The sequence below is a fragment of the Pleurodeles waltl genome, chromosome 10 (genome assembly GCF_031143425.1).
Source record: "Pleurodeles waltl isolate 20211129_DDA chromosome 10, aPleWal1.hap1.20221129, whole genome shotgun sequence".
NCBI classification, from domain to species: domain Eukaryota; kingdom Metazoa; phylum Chordata; class Amphibia; order Caudata; family Salamandridae; genus Pleurodeles; species Pleurodeles waltl.
In genome coordinates, this window is record NC_090449.1 from 813,109,478 (window position 1) to 813,130,978 (window position 21,501).

The window sequence follows — 21,501 nt, forward strand, 5'->3', positions numbered from 1 at the left end:
GCCTGCCATTGCTGACTGACTTCCTGGTGGTTGGCCCTCTGCAGCTGTTGGATTTTCCCCATCTTGGTGAGTACCTGGCCCTTCATACCTTGGGAATTTTGGTAGGTACCCAGGACTTGGGAGATGATTTCCTGGTCAAGATTTTCCTTTTGAGCCCCCATTCTCTGCCCCACACCATCTGTCTCACGCATCCTACCCCTACATGCCTGTCCCCTGGCACAGTGTGGCCACTCCCAGTGGTGGCAGGTCATTCATTGTCAGGGGCGACAAGAGGAGGCCGGGTACCTGTACTGGGGGGCACATAATGGATGACACAATCCTTGGGACACAGGTTTGGGGTTGAATGGTTGCCTGTGATATAGATGCAACAGGGCTGGGAGGAGTCAATGTGGGCAGGGTGAGGCTGATAGTCATTGATTAACCAGGTGTTCTTGATGGGCCAGCTTTGTCACCAGTGCCCAAACATCCAGGGGTGTTGTCCTCACTGGGGTCTTCATCCAGAGGGGTTGTGGCAGGCTCTGGTATCCTCTCCGTGGTGACAGTGAAAACGTTACTTGTGGGAGAAGTGGAACACACACGTGCTGAAAGTGATCCAATAAGTTATGTTTAAGTTTTTCATTAGTGAGGTTGTGTGAGATGCACACATTGCCTTAACATGATCCCCAGAAATGACAATAACAGTGTCTACCAATTCTTTCTTCGTACAACATGAGACTCTGGTATTTCAATACCATACACCATACTCAAAGATGTTAAGCTTTGTTGGTAGTTATTTGACTGCTGATACCCTCTTATGTTGTGTGACTATTGACATGGGTGATAATCTTTTTGTGCCTAGGGAAATGTGTGACGTGATCCATGGCACAACAAGCTGAACAATGCACAATAGTGTCAGAGTAGGGACAATGTATGGTGGTAGGCAACTGACATTAACCTCTATCTGGTTGTACTGCATGTGCATCCACTTGGGCAACTAGATTCCCCCCACCCCCAGCTGAGTAAATTTCTATTTTAAGAACCTTTTTTTAAGGGCAGTTTGATTGGGGATTCAGCTGTAGCTGTGTTTTGCTTGTGATGGTAGTGGGAGTGGGCCAGTGCATTCCTGTCATTGCCATGAACTGTTTCACAGTGGAACATTCATGATGGGTTACATTGGCTATTTTCAAATGCATGACATCTCACATTTGGTGCACTGTTCTGGATTTCTTCATGGTGGAATATTGCCTTCTGGTAATTGTAGTGCTATCTGTTCCCAGGATCTAACATCCCATTCGCAAGGGCAGTGGAACCAGATGAGTTTAGTGGACATTTTGCATGCCAGAGAGAGGTATTTGTACACTTGGCACAGAGGGGTGGTGGGTAGTTTGGTAGCTGAAGTGGGGTAAGGTGGTAAGGACCCTGCAAGACAAAACATTCTGGTGACAAGTATGTTGTGGGGACTTACCAGACTCCACTCCCCCATGTATTCCAGTCAGGCCCTCAGGTTGCAGTATATCTAAGACCTTCTCCTCCCAAGATGTGAATGTAGGGGGAGGATGTGGGGGTCCAGCGCCAGTCTTGAGGACCGCCAGCTGGTATCTAGATTCCATTGAACATACCTTCCCCCTGACGTCGTTCCACCTCTTTCTGATGTCCTCCCTTGTATGTATATAGCTGCCTACTGCATTGACCATGTGGACTATTCTTTGCGACAACTCCATTTTCCTGGCTATTGATGTTTGCTGGACCTGTGCTCCGAACAGGTGTGGCTCTACCATGACTATTTCATCCACCATGACCCTCAGCTCTTCATCTGTGGCATGTGGGTGTTTTTGTGGGGGCATGGTAGTGGTGGTACAGAGGGTGAGGTAGTGTTAAAAAAAAAAAAGAAAGTTTGAAAAAACGTTAGTGGTGAGTTGTAGGTGATGTGAGTGGGTGCTGATTGTTGTGTATTGTGAATGATTGGAAATTGTGTGTTGTGTACATTGCGCAGTTGTGGGAGGTATGAGTGGTGAAATGTGTATGTGTGCCAAAAGTATTTATTGAAAAATCTGTGATAGTTATTCCTTCTCTGTGACTGTTGAGTCGTGTTCTGTTTGCAAAGGTTTGTGGGTTGTGTAGGGGGTGTGTTATATAGTGGAGCGTGTAGATCTGTCGAGTGTGTGGCTATGTCTCAGGTGTGGGATATTCAAACTATCCAGTGTGGGATATCCAAACTATCCAATGCGGTGTGGTGTTCTGACTGACATTAGTTCAAACCGACACAGTTCACACAACCAATGGTTTTCCGCCATGGAAGAACCGCTATCGTGATTTGTGGATCGTAATCTGATGGGATGATTTTTGCCGGGATGGCAGTGCTTGTGGTGGGACCGACTCTTTTCCGTCCTTCAGTTTCCTGGCGGTTTTAGGATTTTGGCTGTTTTTTTGGCAGACTTCACAGTATGACACTTAATACGGCGATCAGATTACTGCCAACATGGTGGTCTTTTGGCAGCTGCCCCTGCATTGGTCATGCCAAAAGACCGCAAAACTCGAAATGATCCTCTTAATATATTCCAACTTAACTTAAAACTAATGGTATCAGTAATGTTTCCTAGCAAACAGAATCCCAAGATACGTAATCTTCGTATTATTTCATACCAGATCATAACCTTCAGACATATTCTTTAACTAGAATTTGTTTATGGGGACAATATTTGATACATCTTCATTTTATAGCCACACAGCTAGAAAAATATATATCTCTTTGAAGAAAGTAGGCAAAGCATAAGCAGAGGCTGAAAGGTGTAAAAGAATATAATCTGCAAATGCTGTTATCTTTAGTAAGGCGTTACCTACCAGGAAAATGTTAGTTTCTTCATTTTGCTTTATACATAATAAAAGGGGTTCTAAGGCCAAAACAAAGAACAATGGGGATAAGGGAGGTTTCCTCATACCCCTATCAAAAGAAAGGAAAGGAGGAAATATAGTTCACAAGTACAGAGGTTGTAGGAGAACTATGAATTACAAAGAAATTATGTAAAAATATAGGGTCAAACATAAACCACCCCATAGCTGCATCAAAAACAGCAGCTGCCACTGGCTGCAATGAAGAGGAGTCACTATTAACTGCTTTCAGTGGTACCCTAACATTTTCTGTTAACACTCGTTCTTTGCAAAAAACAAATTCCTCATTGCCAATTAAGTTGAAATAACAGGTTTTAATCTAAGGGTCAAAATGTTTGAAATAATCTTGCAATCTAAAATATAAGAAATGGGTGTAGAATTTTTGGGCCAGGAACGATCCTTACCTTTCTGTGGGATTAGCAAATCATTGTCTATAATAAAGTACCCTTCTTAGAATCTGTAAAAACAACATCATTATGCAATTGAAGACATCTTGGAGTTCATAATTAAGTGACATCATATTCTTGCAGTAATTCATCTGAGGATGGAGATTTACCTACCTTAAGACCAGACAATAGCCCCTATATTTTCCTCAACAGACATGTTGTTTTACAGGTCAGAAAAACCACAATTCAAAGTAGAAATCTTTGGTATGATATAAACAAAACAACAAAAATCTTGCTGTGAAGGAGAATTCTCTGAACAATATAAATGTAAATAGACATTCTAAAAAGCAGGTACGATTTCAGGAGCAGAATGAAACTGTTTTAGTTTAATGTCTTGAATAGGATTTAATTTTTAAGAAATTTGATACTAATTTCCCCATCATCTTCAAACCACCATAAATTTCTACTGTGCTCTAAACAAAATTCCATTGGCACCTTCCAATGATTCTCCACTAAACTGTAATTGTGTTTCCATTAAAATATTTAGGGTGTTTTGTGAATTAGATGCGTGTTGAGCATGTTCTAGATTTGTAACCCTTGCTAACATGGAATTCGCCTTTCTCTCATTGATTTTCTTTATAGAGGAAACAATATGCATGATAAAGTCCATCAAAAGAGGTTTAAAGGTATCCTAAGTGATCCAAAAAGAAGTATCCAAAATAGTATAATTTAGAATGAATGAAATTGATCATTGCAAAGCAGTACATGGTTAAATCTTATCCAGTTGTTCCGATGGTAGGATACCTGAAAATAAAAATCTGATATGACTGAAGTGTATTCAGATATGACAATTGTTTCCAATTTAGAATGGGCCAGTCCATTGATTACAGCAATATTAGCAAATATATAGTCAATTCTCATAGTAGTCTAGTAGTAGTTATATTCTACATCATCTGAATTGCATGTTCCCCACATGTTAGAAAGAACCCTTTGTGAAATAACTCTAGAAAACCATTGCTGCATTTTATTTGGGAATGTATCTATATATTGACTTCCTATCTATGGAGGGATCAGTCATTTCATTACAACCACCCCCTAACTCAGATAATCATTAAAGCATTCATGAGCAATACTCTTAATATTTTACCTAAAGACGACGTGAACATAATTTGGACCATAATATTACTAATGTTAATAGGAATCCTAGCTACTAAAATGTGATAAAATCCAACTTCCCTTCAAATCTTTCTTTTGGTTAAGAATTTCAATAGATAGGACTTGTGAAAAAGAATCATAGCCACTTTTCCATGGACAAACCTTAGGATAGAAAAACATGGCCTACTAACTGTCATCTTAACTTTAAGTCTTCAACAGAGGAAATATGAGTTGCTTGAAGTTAAACTGTTTCAACTTTCAGCCTAGCCTGAGAAGGAACTCATTATCTCTTTTTGGTCAAACCTAAACCTTTAACATTCTAAGAAACTATCCTCTGCAGGAGAAACAAGTAAAAATAATACCTACAATGATATAAAAAATAGCAAGAAATAGAACATCAGTAGTGGACAAAGATAAAAAGAAAAGAGCAGGTAGTAGGCATACTAAAATAATGCTGAGGAAATGTGAGTTGACAGCAGTCAAATGGCATCAGCTGTGACTGAAAAAAATACAAATATGAAAGGCAAACAACAGGGAAATGGGGTGATTGAAGCCACTGGAAGACAATCTAGTTACATCCAGATGTCACATCCAGACAAGAGCTGGCAAGCTTAATAATAGACAAGACTTGAGAAAATCCAAAGAGTAGAACACATCTGAATTAAGAAACAGTAATAAGTTAAAGTTGGGTGCCAGGCAAGATCACTTCATGTAATTAACCCACTACAAATTGACTACAGCTGACACCAATATAACTGTAATAGAGATGAAAGCAAAATAGACAAATTCTTCCGTCCATGCTTCCCTCCTGATATCTTCTGATGTACTTTTTTAGAATAGCTGTGTCTGAACACCTGTTTTGTTGTTGTGTGTAACTGTAAAGAAACAAGGATATATTAAGTCATAACACACATTAATTTGCTTCAGAATAGGCCCCAGGCCTGAGAACTGTTTTCATCTATCAGCTGTTTTATTTGAAACGTCTTGGGCAATAAAGATTCAGTGGCCATACCAAGATATTTGCCTTGTTTCATTTGAGCCTGAAACAGCTTTCATTAGTTCTGCATATTCTAGAAAAACGACTATCACTCATTTTGGCTTAGCATTCCCGGTAGAAACATAAAGTTTATTGCCCATTTTCTGAGACTTTTGGGTATTAAAGAGCTGATCCCTAAAATGTAACTACTCAGAGAAAAACCTTTTAAAAAATGATACTACATTATCCTTTTTTTAACCCTCTGAAACACCATAAATTAGCAAGTTATATCTCCTATTTCTATTTTCCAAATCTTTTACAGGATGTTTAAGGTGTTTAATTTCTAGCTCTAGTTCCAAGACTCGTATCCTCTGTATGTTTTATGTATTGCTCAACTGTCTGGCTGTCTCTTGTGGAGAACCTCCTGTCTAAACAACTGGGGGAGAATCGTGCAAGTTCATGCATGGAGACGGAGCAGCAATAGCAGAGTTCCTTTTATTTGCTGCCCAGGGTAGTGTATGTTATCAGTGCAGGCAGACGTCCTTCACTAAAATACATTTATGCTGGACACTGGAAGATGTTTGTGGTTTGTTTTGGAAATTACTATCTTAATCCTCTGCATGTCAACCTTTACAAATTGTTGTTTGTGTTGTCATTGACCCAGGAAGGACTTGCTGTTGTCAGAGTTAGGGTTATGTGTGGACCATTTTAACTTTTCTATATTAGACAATTTATGGCAGACCACACATCCATCCTAGGAACCAGAAAATTCTCACCCACCTCGTCTGGGTCCTCTCTATCACACCCACATATCCTGTGCTGACAACATTGTGCTATTTAGCCAAACTAAGGTGGCTAAACTGCTGAATGCGCTCACCAGTTATACAAGGTCCAATTACTTGGAGTTCAATTTGAACAAGACAAAAACATTGCTATTTGGCACTCGATCTAGGCGCACCTCAAAATTATATTTAAAAGACACCCACCTGAAATCGCACTACAAATATTTGGATATATACTTTGATACCCAAGAGTCTTTCATGCAGCAGAAGCAAAGCATTGGAAAGAAGTCCTTAGCTACGCCACCTTAGCAAGGAAACTAGATGGGCCTTCACGTCGCCCTCTTCTAGCAGTCATTGCCTCAAAACTACTGCCTACTCTCACCTGTGCCAGTATGGCCATGCATGTCCTGGATGCCCCAACTATAGACAAAATCCAGATCAACACATTCAGGCAAGTCTATAACCTACCTTGATATACATGTCCAGCCCATCTTAGTCTAGAATTTGGTTTAATGAGGCAAGATCTGGCCAGATGAGCTACATTGCTATTACTCATGTGCTCAGCATGAGCGAACTCGGGGTGCAGTAGGTGCAATCTCCTTCTTTCCAGACAAAATGTTGGTAATGAACTAGGCTGCCTTCCTGCCAAAATTGATACCAATCTTTCACATCGGACAGTTGATTACTCTACCAGTTTTCTTTTGTCCTCGGAGGCACAGGAGAGGCTTCATCAGATTTGTGCTAGAAAAACCCTCGGATTTTATATTGACTGGACAATTGACCACTGCTTGGACATCCAGCTTTGTTGGTTTCTCTGGGACTGGGAAAGGACAGGGCAGTGTGGCAGAGGACACTATCGAGGTGGATAGGCGGTGGATAGGCCTTTATATAAATATGTGTTATGCTTTAGCCAGAAAAGAGCAACTTGAAAGCTTGAAAAATTCTATCAGTGCCAAAGCTACAACAACTGCAGTGGCAGGGAAAGGACCTGTCCAGGATATCTGGCAGGCTGTACAGTGACATAAGGGCATACGTTCACAAAGCATCACTGCTTTGAAAGCCAGGTCCACTGAGCACTTCCATTTAAAAATGTTTTTCAAGTTTAAAAGTACCACCTGCATCTGTTAAAAAGAAAAAATCACTTTACCAAAAATGATTCATCCATGCAGACAGACGAAACAGGAAATTAGGAGGAGGAGATAAACAGTCTTCTGATTCCAGGGCCCAGACACCAGTCTCCACTGCTCCCCTCCCCAAACTGCAACATGTTGTAAAACTGGATGTCACAGGTGCTCATCTCATGTACCAGGAGGACCAATCAAACAACCTCAAGCACAGCCCACTGTAAAATCCAAAGTACTGCTTCAGAGACTGAGAAGGTACAATAAGACCAAGGGCTTGTGTAGCACAGGATTGGATGTACTATACCAATAATTACAAACAATGCAGACATTGAGTAGAAAGGTCAACAGTTTTGGATCCTACATTCAACATCACTTCCAACCCGTGTCCACCACTATGGACTCCATGATCATGCCTGTAACTGAATGTGTGGTGTGCTTTATGGAGATATCACAGAAAGAAGACATCAGTGCCACTTTCATAGAATGTAGATTCTTTGGTGCTTACCCACCTGGTACAATTCACATAGCAGAACACACATTGAACTTGGCCTCACACCATTTGAAATTATGAAGCCTACTGATATTGTTCCATTGGCATGGACATATCATTCCTTGGTCCATTTAGCCGTCGTTCTTTCAAGTCTGTTTAGAACTAATAGGAGCCATAGCACCGATCCTTTCCACTCTGGGGTAAGTTTAAGGTTACCTTACATGATTTGTCTAAGTGTTTGTGTATATATATTCTACCACCTTATATCAGGAATTCATTCATTCACATGTTGAGATGGGTAGTGTCCATTCATGTTACCACTGAACCTCGAAGGCTGCATTCTGATCTGCCTTTCAGCACATAGTTTGGAAAGTTTCTAGGCTGCTTCCTTCTAGACCTCATTAGCACTGTTCATACAAAAATGAATATCTTTCTATTTACAAATCTAAACAAAAGAATACAAGAGTGCATTTGTAAGGCCGAATATCACCATCTTGGCGTGTTAATTTTGAAAGCCTAAAATGCTCTATAGAACTATTTTCAGTTGTGAAATCCTTTTTGAATCCCCTGCACTGTGAAACAACCTTCATGATTATAAAATCCAAGGGATCTGCAGTGATATATCTGTAGCCCATGTGACATTTGAGCCTTACCAGTGTGCGATCCTCCCAAGGATCCAAGGAGAATGGATGCAGGTTCTCATGAACAACATGACTGTCATGGTATTGCAACAAACAGGGCAAAGTGGGGTTGTGGTCAGTTGTCAGGAGGCTGGGTGCATCTGCAAGTGGCTGAACACTGAGATCATCTCCCAGATTGGCAGGATCTTTAAACACCAGAGCAGACAAACACTGCTGACGTTGTCTTGCTGTTCACAAATGGCAGCTACACACAGAGGTGGCACAGGGCATCTTCCAAAATGGAGAAAAGCCCTGGATAGATCTGTTTACCATGACAGAAAATGTGCATTGTCAAACCTTTTGCACACTAGCATTCGCAAGGCGACCCTCCCTCAGCGACACCTTCCACCAGCATTGGGGATCAGGACTCCTGTACACCTTTCCACTCCTCCCTATCCTGCCCAGAGTACGCAAGAAAATAAAGGGAAACAAGGCACTAGTCATCCACACTAGGTGAGGAGAGTGTGGTACCTGGAACTTCTGGTCATGACCATATGTCCTCCAATTAATCTATTCATTCGAGAGACCTCCTGTCACAATGGCAGGGCCAAGTCTCTCACCATAATCCTACACAATGTACCCCATGCGTGGAGATTGGGCGGCGGCAGTAGATTGTTTTAGATCTTCCTCCCAAAGTGGTTGGTGGTATCCTGGTCCATCAATCAAATCAATCTATGCAGGACCTTGTAAGAAGTTGGTTGTTTGGTGCTCTCCTCAAGATATACAACCCCTGAAAGAGCATTTACCAGATGTTCAACTGTTGTCTTAGCAAGGTCTTAGCTATACACTGTGTTAGCTACTACCATATCTTCACACAACATAGATCATCTTTCAGTCATAGTTCCTATTATAATTTCTCACTTCTGTGTCCTAGCATTAAATGGACACATATTCTTTCCTCAGCATTTAATTCAAAATTACTTGATGCTGCTGAGCAGCATATTTCCAAATTGATGCAGGTATTGAATTTCCAAACTTAGTTAGAAAGCAATGAAGGTCTGCACTGTACAGATGAAAATGTATCCCATATGTAGGTGCCAAAAGGATAGGAAGAAATTGTGTTGAGTCTGTCCAGAACTATAGAAGGCTGTTGGCTGCTGGATTTGTACCGGGCCACTGTTTCAGATTCTAGGTGCATAGCCTAAGAATTCTTATTGTCTAGTCTTATCTTTCTTACAATTTCTCTTTTCCATTCTGGAGATGCTGCTGCTGGGTGTTTCCATGTTCCATCTATGTTCTTGAGCTTGGTAATGAGATACTTCTTAATACTTTTATTTTTATCCTTGTAGGTGATACATGGTGCTCGGAATGTGATGTGTACTTGAACGTTAACTAGTTTAGTTGCATGTTGGGAGTTTTGGAGTAAGTCTGTCAAATTTATGAAGGCCTTCGATGAGGTCAGATGCTGTAGGAATGAGCAGGTCGGTCTCTCAAGTGCCAGGTGAGACTCTCAGACACCAGGTGGGTGTCTCAGATACCAGTCAGCCTGGGTTTGTTTCCATGAAGATGATGCTAGACCAATATGTTACAGCTGTTAAGTCAGTTTCTGCAAGAGCAGTGCAGGGTCAGTTTGGTGCCAGACCATCTTTGTTTTATGTTCATGTTCAATTTGGGTGTTGATTCTGCAGTTTAAGTTGATGTGAAAATGCAGGGACTTTACAGAATCAGCACATCATGGTGGAAAACAGTCTAGATTCTTATTCTACTGTTTGCTGTTATTAGCAATGAGTATAAAAGCATCAGTCTTGTTGAGATTAGTTTTAAGGAGGTGTTAAAAATTGGGTCTTTGGTTGGCAGTCAGGTTATCCCCTATCCAAGCAAGGACCCTCACTCTAGTCAGGGTAAGTCACACACAATCCAAATTATCCTGTGCCCACCCTCTGATAGCCTGGAACTGAGCAGTCAGGCTGAACTTAGAAGGCAATGTGTAAAGTATTTGTGCAATAAATCATACAATAACACCATAAAGCACCACAAAAATACACCACACACAGTCTTTAGAAAAATATATAATATTTATCTGATAAGATGCAGGTCAAAATGATAAAAATGCAATAAGTAGATGTTGAGATATCACTGTAAAAGTGATATAAAGTGTCTTAAGTCTTTCAAACCAAATAAATGTCTCTTAAAAACAATAAAGGTCTCTTGCAAGCACAAAGTACCTGGTTCGCGTTTAAAAATGTCCGCAAGAGACCGCAGAGGAGGCGATGCGTGGAAAACGGGGAGGTGTGCATCGGTTTCGCCCCTTCGCACACTGACTTGCACAGTTATTTTCCACGCAGGGGAAGACTTTGCATCGATTTCCGACGCCTGGTCTTGGTTCCTCTTCGGGTTGCGGGGTTTTTTGGCACCCCGGAGACAGTGCGTGGAATCCTAGGCTTACAGAGCGAAGTCACAAGCGCTGCGTCGATCTAGTGGGGGTTGCGGGGAAGTTTCTCGCATGCGGCAAGCGCTGCGTCGTTTCCTCTCTGGAAGTCAGGCTGTGTCATCCCGGGTCGGCTGTGCGTCGATCCGGTGGGCCATGCGTCGAAGTTCCGGTCACAACGCAGGTCATTCTTCTCCTTGTGAAATTGGGCTCCGTTGTACCAGTTCGGCGTGCAGTGAATTTCTTACCGAGGGGCAGGCTGTGCGTCGTTGTTAGCGGGCTGTGCATCAAATTTTCACCATTTGCAGGAGTGAAGTCTTTTTGGTCCCGAGACTTCAGGGAACAGGAGGCAAGCTTTATCCAAGCCCTTGGAGAGCACTTCTCAGCACAGCCAGAGAGCAGCAAGGCAGCAGTCTTTCTCAGAAAAGCAGTCCTAGTAAGTCCTTTGGACAGCCAGGCTGTTCCTCTTGGCAGGTCTGGTTCAGGGATTCTTCACCAGCAGGTTTCTTGTCCAGAAGTGTCTGTGAGGTAGAGTGTCTACCCCAAGAAGTGTCTAAAGTCTGTGGGTTTGGGTGCTGTTCTTATACCCATTTTGGCCTTTGAAGTAGCCTTACTTCAAAGAAAAGTCTCACTTGTTTGTGAAATCCTGCCTTGCCCAGGCAAGGCCTCAGACACCTACCAGGGGGTTGGAGACTGCATTGTGTGAGTGCAGGCACAGCCCTTTCAGGTGTGAGTGACCACTCCACCCCTCCCTCCTATCACAGATGGCTCATCAGAAAATGCAGGCTACACCCCAGCCCCCTTTGTGTCACTGTCTGGAGAGAGGTGCAAACAGCCCAACTGTCAAACTAACCCAGGCAGGGAATCCACAAACAGGCAGAATCACAAAAATGGTTCAAGCAAGAAAATGCCCACTTTCTAAAAGTGACATTTTCAAACACACAATCTTAAAACCAACTTCACTGAAAGATGTATTTTCAAATTAAGGTCAGAGGTCCCAAACTCCACATGTCTATCTGCTGCCAAAGGGAAGCTACACTTTAATCATGTTTAAAGGCAGCCCCCAGGTTAACCTATGAGAGAGATAGGCCTTGCAACAGTGAAAAATGAATTTGGCAGTATTTCACCTTGAGAACATATACAACACATTAGTGTATGTCCTCCCTTGACCATACGCAAGAAGAGTTAGGCCTGGCAAATGGGTACACTTGCCAAGTCCAATTTACAGTCTAAAACTGCACACACAGACACTGCAGTGGCAGGTCTGAGACATGATTACTAATTATGTAGGTGGCATAACCAGTGCTGCAGGCCCACTAGTAGCATTTGATTTACAGGCCCTGGACACTTCTAGGGCACTTTACTGGGGAGTTACTAGTAAATCAAATATGCCAATCATGGATAAACCAATCAACAGTACAATTTACACAGAGAGCATATGCACTTTATCACTGGTTAGTAGTGGTAAAGTGTTCAGAGTTCAAAAGCCAACAAAACAGGTCAGGAAAAATAGGAGGAAGGAGGCAAAAAGTTTGGGGATGACCCCGAAAAAAGGGCCAGGTCCAACAGGAGGATTTGTAAATATATTATAGGATGTTGTGTTGGCAGTCATTAGTTATCAATGTCAGGGCAGGTGGGATTCACAGGTGTAGTTTGTGCTGTCTGTATATTGATGAATATTAATCTTCTTGTTAATGAGCAGGGCTCCATGTAGATGTTGACGAATAATGGTGATATAATGGAGCTTTTGTGAACACCTCAGAGGATTGAAATGGATTTGAATGTAAGGCAACCCACCTAGACCTAGTTTGTTCTGTTTTTCAAGTAAGAGAAGAACCACTGCAAAACAACGTTGTCAGAGTGAAATGAGAGATTGTTGACTAGAGCAAGATGAGCAATAGCTTTGAAGGCTACAGACTCATCAAGGAAGACATAATTGACCAGTTAGATTGTGATTGTACTGCACTGTAGTCTGAACCAGGGGCCAGTTTTGCAGGAGGGCGACGGCATTAATTTTTTAGCTGGACTTGGCAGGTATACCCTTTTTTTGTGATCTTCCCTGGATATCATACATGTGTAGTCAGAGATACTTAGAGAGATCATCTGTATTCAAGTTGAGTTTCTTCAAGAGAGGCAGGACCTGGACATCTAGGAAGATGCTTTGACTTAATATTGATCTTCTTCACAATTGAAGATGGGATGTATTATATGTTTAAAAAGTGTCTTTCAGAAATTGATACTATAAGTTGTGAAGAAGGATGTCCTAGTGAACCGCTTGGGTGTGCTTCAGATTTGCATTTATGTGGTGCTATCAAATGACATTATGTTGAAGATGTGTTGTTGTATTTTGTAGATCAGGTCCTTGAAGAAGTGATTGCTTGCTTTTCACTTCTCTTTAGAGTGGGTGATAGGTGGGGTAGGCATGTTTTGCACTGCACTTTACTTCCTCTGATGAGAACTTTGCCTCTTTGAGGCTTGATTGATGATGGACAAATTCTTTCATAATATCAGCATTCCTCAAAGATCTGCTTATGTAGTTTCAGCTCTCAAGCAGAGTACTTTTTTATGATTGTAATATAGGTCTGCCATTTGCTCACACATCTCAGAATTGTTATGACCCATTGAATCTATACTTGACAGTTATGGTAAGGTATCCAAAAGAGTTTACAACTTCTTAACTATGTACTATTGATTATATTTTTTCAGTGCCTCAATATGTTACTGCACTTAAGTGAGATAAAACTTTACCATGTTGTCAAGTTCACTAAGGGCTCCTCATGTGACATAAAACAACGTTAAAACTGTCATATTTTACATATGGGTTGGTACAAAAAAACATTCATAGAAACAGAACAAATATATTACAGTCACAGCACAACATTGACACACAATTAAACTCTCAGTTTTTCAGTTTAATACCCAAGAACCTCTGCATTTTGAGTCTTAACGTTTTTCTATAAAATAACCTAGCAGTTCTAATTGGTAGAATCCACGGCCACAGCAGATATCCACAAACTAAATGAAAATGTAGACATCTAAGATGTTTACCCAACAACACAAGCAGTCAAACATATGCAAAGTGGTTGCATACATTTCTCATTCCCAGCACAAGAAACTGACTGAAAATGAGGGGTCAAACGATACTACACAACATCGGTGACACACTTGCACTTCAAACACAGATGCACTTTTGCACCTCAAACACTGTTCCATGATGAAATAATTAAGGGAAAGAGGCTGCGGGAGTTCACTGTAAGTTGTTTGAAGTCTCACACTCTCTTCTTCATTCTTCAGAATTTTAAAGCAAGTTACCTATCTGTTTCTGAAATGAACAACTTGGTGTTGAAGTGCTAACAGCCATGCTCATAGCCATTTATGAAAGATGACTTCTCCATGATGACCATACAAAGACATTTCTTAGCTTAAAAGTTAAATCACCTCACCCACTGCCTGCCCAAAGAGTCTCCAACTGGCAGTGAAACATGGTTCACAACCACAGAACAGTCCAACACTGTAGGACACACTGTTAGCGCATCTGACCTTAATAAGTAAACTTACAAGGGGGCGCGAATAGGTCGATGAACCTTTTGACTCGCAATTAAGATGTTCTTACCATAGCTCCAGTACATAATCAATACAGAATAATCAATAATCATTAGCAATCAATAATCAATGGAGTCAGTAATTGTCATGCACCATGACCTTTTGGTCATGGATAACCACACCTTTCAGTAAAAGTTAGAATATTTATTTCCCTAAATTAACAATGCTAAGGTCATATAGATTAATCTCAAAATCAGATGAAACACATACAGAAAAATTACTGGCTGCCCAAAGCGGTGGATTAAACGTAATCTAATCTGAGCTTGAACAACAACACATTCTAAGGTTATGGTGCAAATCAATAACAAAGTCAGCTGCGTCAATTTAATTATGTACATGAGGTTGAGCGGAGAAATTCACCAAACATTAGTCCCTGTTATCATAATTTCATTGGTGAGAATCCTTAACTAACATCAAATTAGCATCAGCCTGTTGGGCTTCATGCAAAACAATTAGGTAACACAAATTTGGAAAAACATGTAACTATGGCTCTATCAAAACAGCACAGTTGGTACCTAGACAGAAAAAGCAAATATGCATAATAACCACAATTTAGGTGATACCTATCCTCAGTATGGATCAGTAAAGCAGAATCAGTCTTCATCCTCAGGACATCAGTCGATCAGCAAGGCATCAGGATTCAGCATCAAAGTTCTGGAAAGGCAAAGTCTTTAAGCATTAAAGTTAAGCACGTCTCTTGTCAAGACGCACAAGGAATATTGACCTTTCGGCCAACAAGAAAATGGGCAATGGTTGGAATGAATGCATGGGCAGAATGTCCGTCTTCTCTCTGTGTACTCTTGTCAAAACTGTTAAAACTACCCCCCCAAAATCCCCATTGTCAGTTAATAATATGCTCACACTTTGTCTAATAAAACTAAAATCCCAAATTTATGAATTCTAATATTACTCTGTTCACATATCGTTGATTGGTTTGTCTTTCAATATCCTCATCATCCGCCTTGTCAGGTAACAATATTGTTGCAGCTTGTACTCTAGTCAGTATCTTCATTGTTCTTGTCCTGGGAAAGTCAGTCTCACACACATTACACATAAAATGTTGCATTAGCAGGAAGATCATCTCCTAGCAGTCGGTTCTCATGAGAAGCAACTCTCTGCTACAAGCACATAATGTAAAATAGAAAATCACTGTTTAACTCTCTAGGACAGACTTTTATTAAACGTTAAGAAATACAGCTTTTACATGAGGCCTGGCAAGTAGGCCAAGACACTCGCTAAATTAGGACCCACAATTAATAAAGCTAAAGCTTAACTCATAACCCTTAATATGATATATTACTGCATTAGTCTATCATATATTCAACATTTCAAAATATTAAATCATTGATTAGTACATTTCGTTAACATTGGTGGCCATTGTTCGTGATCACATTTTCAAATGCGTGCATTATTTCTCTACATTATTATATTTTCTACATACATTTATTATTCAAAATACATAAACATTCATTAATAATTTTTATTAAAACAACTGCGCTAGCAACACCAATGCTCAGATTTTAGCCAATTTACTCCTTCACGCCTTCATACTGCACACGATCTATATCACACAAGTTATTCTACAGTAAAGATAGTATTTGTTCATCGTTTATTTTTTCTCCTTTCCACATAATTTCCATAATCCCTTAACCCCTGAGCTTTAAGTTTTTGGCCATAGTTAGTCTTCTGAGCGGAAAGGTCTGTAGTTGAGATGTAGTACCCCACTTGTCATGTGGAGTAGCGTGAGTCTATAAATGTTGTGTATGAATATTTTCATTACCTCATGTGATATTATTGAGAGGAAATTATGTGCACTCATACTCACAAGTGTTTGCACTGAAATTAATTTTTTGGCAAAGCTAAGCAGTATTTTATGTTTTATGTGTTTCAGAAATGCTCACAAGAAAGCTCACACATATGGTGGTTGTTTTGCATTCAGTCAGTCATTCCTGTACTTCACGTACGCTGCGGGATATCGATTTGGGGCTTATCTAATCACATCTGGAAGAATGAGCACAGAGGACGTTTTCCTGTAAGTCTTAATATACCCGAATTACATGTGTTCATGCAATAAAAGTGTTCCATAGTACAATATATATACCGCGTTTTTCTTAATTCTCTTTTCCCTACATTTCTGGGATATCCACCCTTCCAGATTTTTGCCAAACACTATTTATGTTGCCTAATCTAGACATGCGCACTTTTTGGACTTCAATTGATAAGTTTCTCGAAGGTTCTACAGCAGAACAGCCCACATGCCACCCTGTAATTGTATTTACTGGCAGCAATTAAGTAATGCCTTTATTCGACAGTTGTGTCTGCACAGCTAGACATTCACATCTCGTCTCCAGGCCCAGAATGACATGGTGTGTTCTGCCCACAAATTGTCCACGGACTGAATCAATATAAATGCGTTCTAACACTACATGATCTCTACCAAAATGATTTCTTAAGAAAATGCTTTTGATGATAATAGAAGAGAAAATTGAGACTCGGTAATTCTTAGCTGCAAGAAGTGCTGCTTACTTTCGCAATACGGAAAAATAGACTCCTAGGCCACACACATTTAATGTAGTGTAGTATGCAATCTGCATGCCAGTGTTAGCGTGTAAAGAAACTTTTATAAAGTGCATAATACAAACAGAATTCCTCTGGTAAACATAAATCATCGTTAACTACTAACCAGCTCACCTTAACTTATTTTCTTCCCTTATAAAAATAATCCTTTGTCTGAAGTTTACAGGGATCCAGAGCTTATCAGATTCGGTGGGTTTCTTTTTATTAATGTGTGACTTAGATAGATTTGAGTCAATAAAAAATAAGAACAGCTTCCTTCTGCTGTGTAAGAGCTTCTACACATCTGTGCAAACGAAAAGCTACATTTTGGTTGCTAAAGGACGTTCCCTCCTTTAATTGATTGTTGTGAAAACAATTAGAGTCCATTTAAAACATATTGGTTCTTTTCAGAAATATTGTTAAATTCTAAAAAGCCCTAACATTAAAATAGTTTACAAACCATAGACAAATAAATAGAATTTGAACAAGTATTCTGATGGATATCTCTATTCGTGGATCCCTCACCTTGGAATGTCCTCGAGACTGGGTCTGGAGAATTTTGTAGCAGTGCTCCTGCGTGCCTCTAATTGGTGTTGTGTGGCTCCATAGGGCTTCAGAAGTGACATAGCAGAGCCGCAAATAAAGGTCACCTCTGCACAATCACCTTAGTTCATTTCTTTGTGTTCCTTCCAACGCAGATCCAGAGCTCTGTTTCCAACAGTGGCAGTCTTTTTGACAATTCCAAAGCCTTTTTGTTCAAACTGCTATGGAATAATGTCCCCAAAGAAAACATCAGGACTGAAATCATTCCACCACTTCAGGATGCAGCTGTCGGTCACCGGCCCTAACTGTGACTGTTAAGCCTGGGCTCTGGACATGACCTTAAGTCATGTGACAAGTATATCCTACTGCACTCCGAGTCATTAGAGGCTGGAAGGCATAGTTGAATGTCGCTGACCAGAAAAAGGTTATGGCCTTCGCACAGATCTTGCTCCAAGGCTTGGGCTCGTCACAGTCCCAGGCACGGGGATACTCCCATGGCAGCTCAGCTTTCCGCTAGAAATTAAGTCCAAGTCCAATTGCAAACATCCTGCCACTCTGACTCCAAAGAGAATGCACGAGGGCATCAAAATGTTGTTCACCTGCCATAGATCCAATTCCTCAGGTGGTCCCAATGCACTGTTAATTTCCCATGCCGCTCTCGACCTGGCAGCAGATCGAGGCTTGCAAGCGGCCATGCTGCATATTTGCAGTGTGTTTCCAGCTTCCTCTGGTGCTCCTTTAGGAATCACAGGGGCCCCCTGTCAAGTTACCACCAGCATGTCCCTACTGCTCTCATATATCCCCTTGGAGCCCCTTAACAGACCCATACCGACTTCAGTGCAGGCTTCAACTATGGCCCCACAGTCCTCATTGTCCCTGCCACCCAAACTCTGGTTCTGAGGTCGCCTACCCTGGAGGATGATCCTGTTCTGATGCCTATGTCAGATACTTTTTCAGTGTAGGCTTGTGCTCAGCCAATGTTGGTTCAATCTTGACTAATGTCACTCAGAGATTACAAAGGTGCAATCCATTGTCATGCACCCTGAATCTTACCCTGTGCCTATGCCGCTTCACAGTTATCAACAGAGGCTCCATTATCTTTTTGACTTTGATTCTGATCCTGTGCCAGAGCAGGGTGCACCCCAGGAGATTGGTGGTGATTTCATTTGATTTTTGGTTTTGCAGAACATGCAAATACTTGTCCTGGCACCATAATCTGTAATGCAACAAAAGAGTACCTACTGTGAAAAAAGGCGAGTTTTAAAAAGTTTATGAAATTTGAGAAGTATTCATTCTTAAGTATTAAAACAGTAGCACAAGGGAGGCTATTCTAGGCCTGTACAGTTAAAACTGTGAAAGAGCATCCACCTAGTCGCAATCTGAGAAACCTTGAAATGAAAAACAAACAAGAGGCTGAGGAGCAAAGCAAACTGGTTGGCAAATATTTGCAAAACATCTGAGATGTATTGAGAGTGAGAAACCAAATACATATCCTTGTGGCAAAAAACAGAGCACTTTGAAGACACAGATATTACGGATCAGAACCCAATGAAGACTTTCAAGGCGAATGAGATTTCCAGCATGTTTAGGGATGTCAAGTACATGTCTTGCTTCTGCGTTTTGAATGTGCTATAATTTGTGAAACACATAAGAAGGAAGACCTGCAAACAAAGCATTATAATAATCCAGTTTATCTACGATAAGGGACTGGATCAGCAGATGCCTGTAGGCCCTAGGGATAAACATAAGACTTTACGTAGAACCTTCATCATGAAGAAACAAGTCGAGGTTAGTTTACAAATATCAATCTCAAAAGAAAGTATAATATCAAAGATGACACCAACTTTACAGGCTTTGGAGGTAGAAGGAGGGCAGATGCCCAAAGACTGGAGCCACCAAAGCGCACACCAATAAGAAGGTTCACCAAACACCAGAACCTTGGTTTTGTATGAATTGAGTCTTAAAGAATTATTATTCATCTAGTCATCAAAAACTAAAAGATATCTTTTAAAGTGATCCTGCTGGGAGTTGAGACCACATTCCAGGCACAGAATAATCTGGCTATCTGAACGAGACTTGTAGCTGCAGAATACTTACCTGTGAATTCTTCCCAGGTGCTAGATGGGATCCAGAAGAATTTTTGTGAGCAGTACCCCTCCATGCCAGTAGGTGGCATCGATTGGCTCTGTATCCGTCATCTGCTCCAGAAATGACATCACGGTTCCTATGTAGGCACCACCCAGGCATGCTGATGTCTGTTCTTTTCTTTCTGTGCCAGACAGCGCTGATCCAATAGAAGAGCTCCTCCCAGTTGTTTTTAACTAGCCTTTTTCGACTTTTTGTCCAAATGTTTTTAGGTATTACCTCCTGTGGTGTAGAGATTTCATCATGTATGATGGGTTTTAAGCCTTGCAGAGCCTGTCACCAGCTGATGTCGGTCGAGAGAGCCACACCTAGTCTGCTTGTAGTACTTGAAGCGTGTCATGACCACAACCCGAAGTCGTACTCCAAGTGCCAGACCATGCATCCAATTCCTTGAGGGAGCGGTCCCTAAAGCTGATTGTGGCCCAGCATGCAACTCCACGCAGGACGAGGTCCCGAACGAGAGGAAGGTCCCAGAACCGGTCGCGGAGTCCAAAGTCGTCATTGTCCATCAGGTAAGTCGAAGCACTAGAAGAAGAGCAAGAAGTTGAAGCAGTGATGGAGCATCGCCTTTCTAGGCCTTGTTGTTCTGAACCTGTGCCTGGGCCGACTCTGCGCCTCCCTGACTTTCCAAGAGCCGGAGCAACCCCTGCACAATTTAAAGAATATTATGAGGACATTAGCCTTATTTTTGGGCTGTCTGACTCTGTTGGTGCGCCTTCGGGCACCGCAGGGTCGAGAGAGCCCCATTGGTCTCCATGCCAGCGCCTTTGGCGCAGATGGGTCCCCAGGGATCCAGTCCTGGATCTGGACTAGCACTGTTTGTACCAACTCAACCATCCCAGTCCCGATTTCAATGCTCCCGGTGCCTCTATCCCTGTCCTCATCCCCAACTCCGACATGGAGCCAGATGGGCATCGCCAATGCCGACTGCGATGCTGGCAGGAGCTTTCCCTACTAGATCGGATCCTGAGACATATTCTGTTGGACTAGGCATAGGATAAGACTGGGAGGGGTCACTGGACCCTTTAGAATACCAGCCCTATGAAGAGGAAAAGGACTGGTGTGAGGATTTGGGTGAAACCAGTGTACTGGAAACATCTCCAGATAATGGTATGCTTTATTCCTCCCCACTGTGGCTGCGGAGGAGGGAGCCTCCTAAGCAGTGGTGGTGAGGAGGGTGGCTGAGGTCCTGGACTTTCAGCTATCCTCGGTGGCAGTCAAGACTAATCTCTTGAGAGAGGTGCTGCAACTGGTAGCTCCCACAGCTGAAACCCCTGCTCCCACTGAATGATGCCCTCACAGACACCCTTTTGGGTACCTGGTCCAAACCCAGCACAGGGGCTTCTGTGAATAGGACGATCGCCTGCCGCCATCGTCCTGCACCTGGGTACCCAACATTCTTCATGCAATGCCCCTCCTCTGATTGCTTAGTTGTCCTAGCCTGAACTTCGCATTTCGCGTTCCCTACCGCTTCCCTGGAGAGGGGATACAAGAGGCTGGACTCATTTGGGAAGAATATGTTTTCTTGTTCCCCTTCGTTTGGAGGAGGTTGTGTAGGAAAGTGCCACTTTTCACATGGTCACCTCCCACTTTTTGCCCTAGTACTGACTGCTTTTCAACTGAAGATGCTCTGGGTCCCTGCTAATCAGGTCACCAGTGCCAGTGCTCTTTCCTTAAAAGGCTCAACTGTAACCCAATTGGCAAGCACTTTAGCACTCTTGTAAGTCCCTGGTAAATGTTACCACTGGTTCTCAGTGCAAGGTTACTAAAAAGGGCCCCCAAGAGCTGCAGCATTTATTATGCCACCCTAAGGAACCCACACACA

The 21,501-nt window shown here is 41.8% G+C and overlaps 1 protein-coding gene across 3 annotated transcripts in view; it reads left to right on the forward strand.

Annotated features, from left to right (window-relative positions):
- Window positions 1-21,501, forward strand: part of LOC138261913 (ATP-binding cassette sub-family B member 5-like) — a 987,125-nt gene that overhangs the window by 816,868 nt on the left and 148,756 nt on the right. For all 3 annotated transcript variants that reach the window (XM_069211477.1, XM_069211478.1, XM_069211476.1), the window contains one exon: window positions 16,324-16,464. In XM_069211477.1, coding sequence (XP_069067578.1) covers window positions 16,324-16,464 — 141 coding nt within the window. The remainder of the gene's footprint in view (window positions 1-16,323; window positions 16,465-21,501) is intronic.